At 44.5% G+C, this 3,498-nt stretch overlaps 1 protein-coding gene across 1 annotated transcript; it reads left to right on the top strand.

Annotated features, from left to right (window-relative positions):
* Positions 1 to 562: 562 nt before the first annotated feature.
* Positions 563 to 3,109, top strand: GSPT2 (G1 to S phase transition 2). Its single transcript, XM_040265990.1, has 2 exons — positions 563 to 671; positions 779 to 3,109. Exon 2 carries the CDS (start codon positions 790 to 792, stop codon positions 2,686 to 2,688), a length of 1,899 nt encoding a protein of 632 aa, XP_040121924.1. The 5' UTR covers positions 563 to 671; positions 779 to 789; the 3' UTR covers positions 2,689 to 3,109.
* The last annotated feature ends 389 nt before the right edge of the window (positions 3,110 to 3,498 follow it).

The following is a 3,498-nucleotide window of genomic DNA, read 5'->3' as shown; positions in this document are numbered from 1 at the left end:
ACTTCTTCCAAGCAGACACAGCCCAAGTGCTTTACATAAAAAGAGGTTATAAGCCCATCTTTACACCATGAAAGCCATCAGCCAAAGTTACAGGCTTATTTATTGGGGTGGGGTGGTGGGGGGAGGAGCGCACTGGAAAGGGTTTCAAATTAATGTCTGATCTAAAGGCGCATTTCCAAGGTTCAGCTTCATCTTCCTGTATTTCAAGAGCACCTCCCTAATCACTAATTTCTTCTTTCAGTTGCTGGGTAAACCTTTAACCCCTATCCTACCTCCATTTGTTCAATAGGAATGTTCATTTTCACTAGAATCTGAGTAGAATTGGAAATCAGGTGTGCCTGTCTAGGTTTAATCATTACATCGTGGTCAAATCGCTCTCCCGGAGCGCGTATACAAAAATGAATGGAAATTTTCAGGTTTTTTGTTTTAAAAAAAGAGGCTTTTGGACCTCAGCCAGGGCTAAGGATGCGGGAGGCCGAGCATACGGATGGCAGCTAGGGGTCAATCCCCGCCCGGCACCGGGTCGGCCTTGGAAGAGTCGGAAGTGGTCGGGGTTTGGGGGAGGAGATCCGCTCACACACAACAGGAGAGGCTGCGCCGCCATATCTGCTGCTGCCGCTGCAGTTGCGAATGCAGTGTCGGGACCCGGCTGCCTCCACGCCGCCGCTAAGGTTCGTGTCGCTTCCCCATCCCGACTCCCCACTCTTGCCGCCTCACCCCCCGCGGCACTGCCGTCTCTTTCCTCCCATTAAACCCGTTCCCTCCCCGCATCTATCAGGGCTGAAGACGATGGATCTGGGCAGCAGCAGCAGCAGCGACTCGGCTCCCGACTGCTGGGACCAGGTGGACATGGAAGCACCGGGTTTGGCCCCGAGCGGGGACCGAGCCTTCTCGGCGTTGGCGGCGGCCGCCGCCGAGGTGCAGCATGAGCCCCTCAGCTCGGCCTTCAGCCGTCAGCTCAACATCAACGCCAAACCCTTCGTGCCTAACGTCCATGCCGCGGAGTTCGTGCCGGCCTTCCTGCGGGGCCCGAGCCAGCCGCAGACCCCCCCGAATGACGCCCCCGGCTTCTATGAAACCTGTACGGGCGCGGGCAACCCTCAAGGTAAAAGGCTGGGACGGGGGGCACCTGTGGAACATTCCAAAGAGGAACAGTTATTGTGGTGTGAAGGTTCCAATTCAGCCGTTACCATGGAACTTTCAGAACCTGTTGTAGAAAATGGAGAGGTGGAGATGGTTTTAGAAGAGTCATGGGAGCACAATAAAGAAGTAAGTGAAGCCGAGCCAGGGGGTAGTTCCTTGGGAGATTCGGGGCCCCCAGAAGAAAGTGGCCAGGAAATGATGGAGAAAGAGGAAATCAGAAAATCGAAATCTGTGGTCGTACCCTCAGGTGCTCCTAAGAAAGAACACGTAAATGTGGTATTCATTGGGCATGTCGATGCCGGGAAGTCAACCATTGGAGGACAGATCATGTTTTTGACAGGAATGGTTGACAAAAGAACACTTGAGAAATATGAAAGAGAAGCTAAAGAAAAAAACAGAGAAACTTGGTATTTGTCCTGGGCCTTAGATACAAACCAGGAAGAACGAGACAAGGGTAAAACAGTAGAAGTGGGTCGTGCCTATTTTGAAACAGAAAAGAAACATTTCACAATTTTAGATGCCCCTGGCCATAAGAGTTTTGTCCCAAATATGATCGGTGGTGCTTCTCAAGCTGATTTGGCTGTACTGGTAATCTCTGCCAGGAAAGGAGAGTTTGAGACTGGATTTGAAAAAGGTGGACAGACAAGAGAACATGCAATGTTGGCAAAAACGGCAGGGGTGAAATATTTGATAGTGCTTATTAATAAGATGGATGATCCCACAGTAAATTGGAGCATTGAGAGATATGAAGAATGTAAAGAAAAGCTAGTGCCCTTTTTGAAAAAAGTCGGCTTTAGTCCCAAAAAGGACATTCACTTTATGCCCTGCTCAGGGCTGACCGGGGCAAATATTAAAGAGCAATCAGATTTCTGCCCTTGGTACACTGGATTACCATTCATTCCATATTTGGATAATATGCCAAACTTCAACAGATCCATTGATGGACCAATTAGACTGCCAATTGTGGATAAGTACAAGGATATGGGCACTGTGGTCCTGGGAAAGCTGGAATCAGGATCCATTTTTAAAGGCCAGCAGCTTGTGATGATGCCAAACAAGCACAATGTGGAAGTTCTTGGAATACTTTCTGATGATGCTGAAACTGATTATGTAGCCCCAGGTGAAAACCTTAAAATCAGACTGAAGGGAATTGAAGAAGAAGAGATTCTTCCAGGATTCATACTCTGTGATCCTACTAATCTTTGCCATTCTGGACGCACATTTGATGTTCAGATAGTGATTATTGAGCACAAATCCATCATCTGCCCAGGTTATAATGCAGTGCTGCACATTCATACTTGTATTGAGGAAGTTGAGATAACAGCCTTAATCTCCTTGGTAGATAAAAAATCAGGAGAAAAGAGTAAGACACGGCCCCGCTTCGTGAAGCAAGATCAAGTGTGCATTGCCCGTTTAAGGACAGCAGGAACTATCTGCCTTGAGACATTCAAAGATTTTCCTCAGATGGGTCGTTTTACTTTAAGAGATGAGGGTAAGACCATTGCAATTGGCAAAGTTCTGAAACTGGTCCCAGAGAAGGACTAAGCAGTTTTCTTGATGCCCCTATACAATACTGTGAGAATTGACTATGAATAAAGTTCACCATCTTCTCTTATTTACTACACATTGACAAACTTTTCTCCATATTTTGCAAAGAAAAATTTCACAGCAAAAATCCATGTTTTGTCAGCTCTCATGTTGAGATCTCAGTTATGTCACTGTTGAATTTACCCACAATTTCCTCCTCCTATTCCATTCTGCTTCCTTGAACAGAATCAGTAAAATCTTTGTAACTGATGTGGATGTAATTGTCTATAACAATGAAAAATTAATATATTTTTAATTTTTCATTTTCCTTTAGGATACTTAGACAACCCTTGTTCCAATCAGACCAGAGTATGTCAGTGTGTGTGTACATGTTAAAGACAACTAACATGTGAATAAAATATTCCATTTGAAACTCTTACTGGTATTTGAAGTGCTTTTAAATATTTTTAAAAAATTTGTAATACTTCTCAGTTAGCTTTTTCACTTTCTCAAATAACTGAATACATCTTATTACCTGGGTTTTTAAAAACTGTCTTGTACTCACTGCTTTAAATGAAGAATTTACAAATAATGCACAGGTTTGTGTTAAAGAAAAGGTTTTAATTTTGATGAAAAAATTTTAGAGCTCTTCCCAATGAACTTTGTTTTCTGTGTTCAAGTCCAGTCAATAAAGGAGCTCTTCTGCTTCCTTACATGGTATTTGGGGGAAAAAAGCTCATGCCATCTACCAAGTCCTCAAATGTTGAACATGGCCAGATTACAAATATACCTGGGAATTCAGATAGTATGTTGACTAGACTGTTATCT

Source organism: Oryx dammah, unplaced genomic scaffold (genome assembly GCF_014754425.2).
Source record: "Oryx dammah isolate SB20612 unplaced genomic scaffold, SCBI_Odam_1.1 HiC_scaffold_23, whole genome shotgun sequence".
Classification (NCBI taxonomy): domain Eukaryota; kingdom Metazoa; phylum Chordata; class Mammalia; order Artiodactyla; family Bovidae; genus Oryx; species Oryx dammah.
Note: the sequence above shows the minus strand (reverse complement) of the source record. Positions and strands in the feature narration are given on the sequence as shown.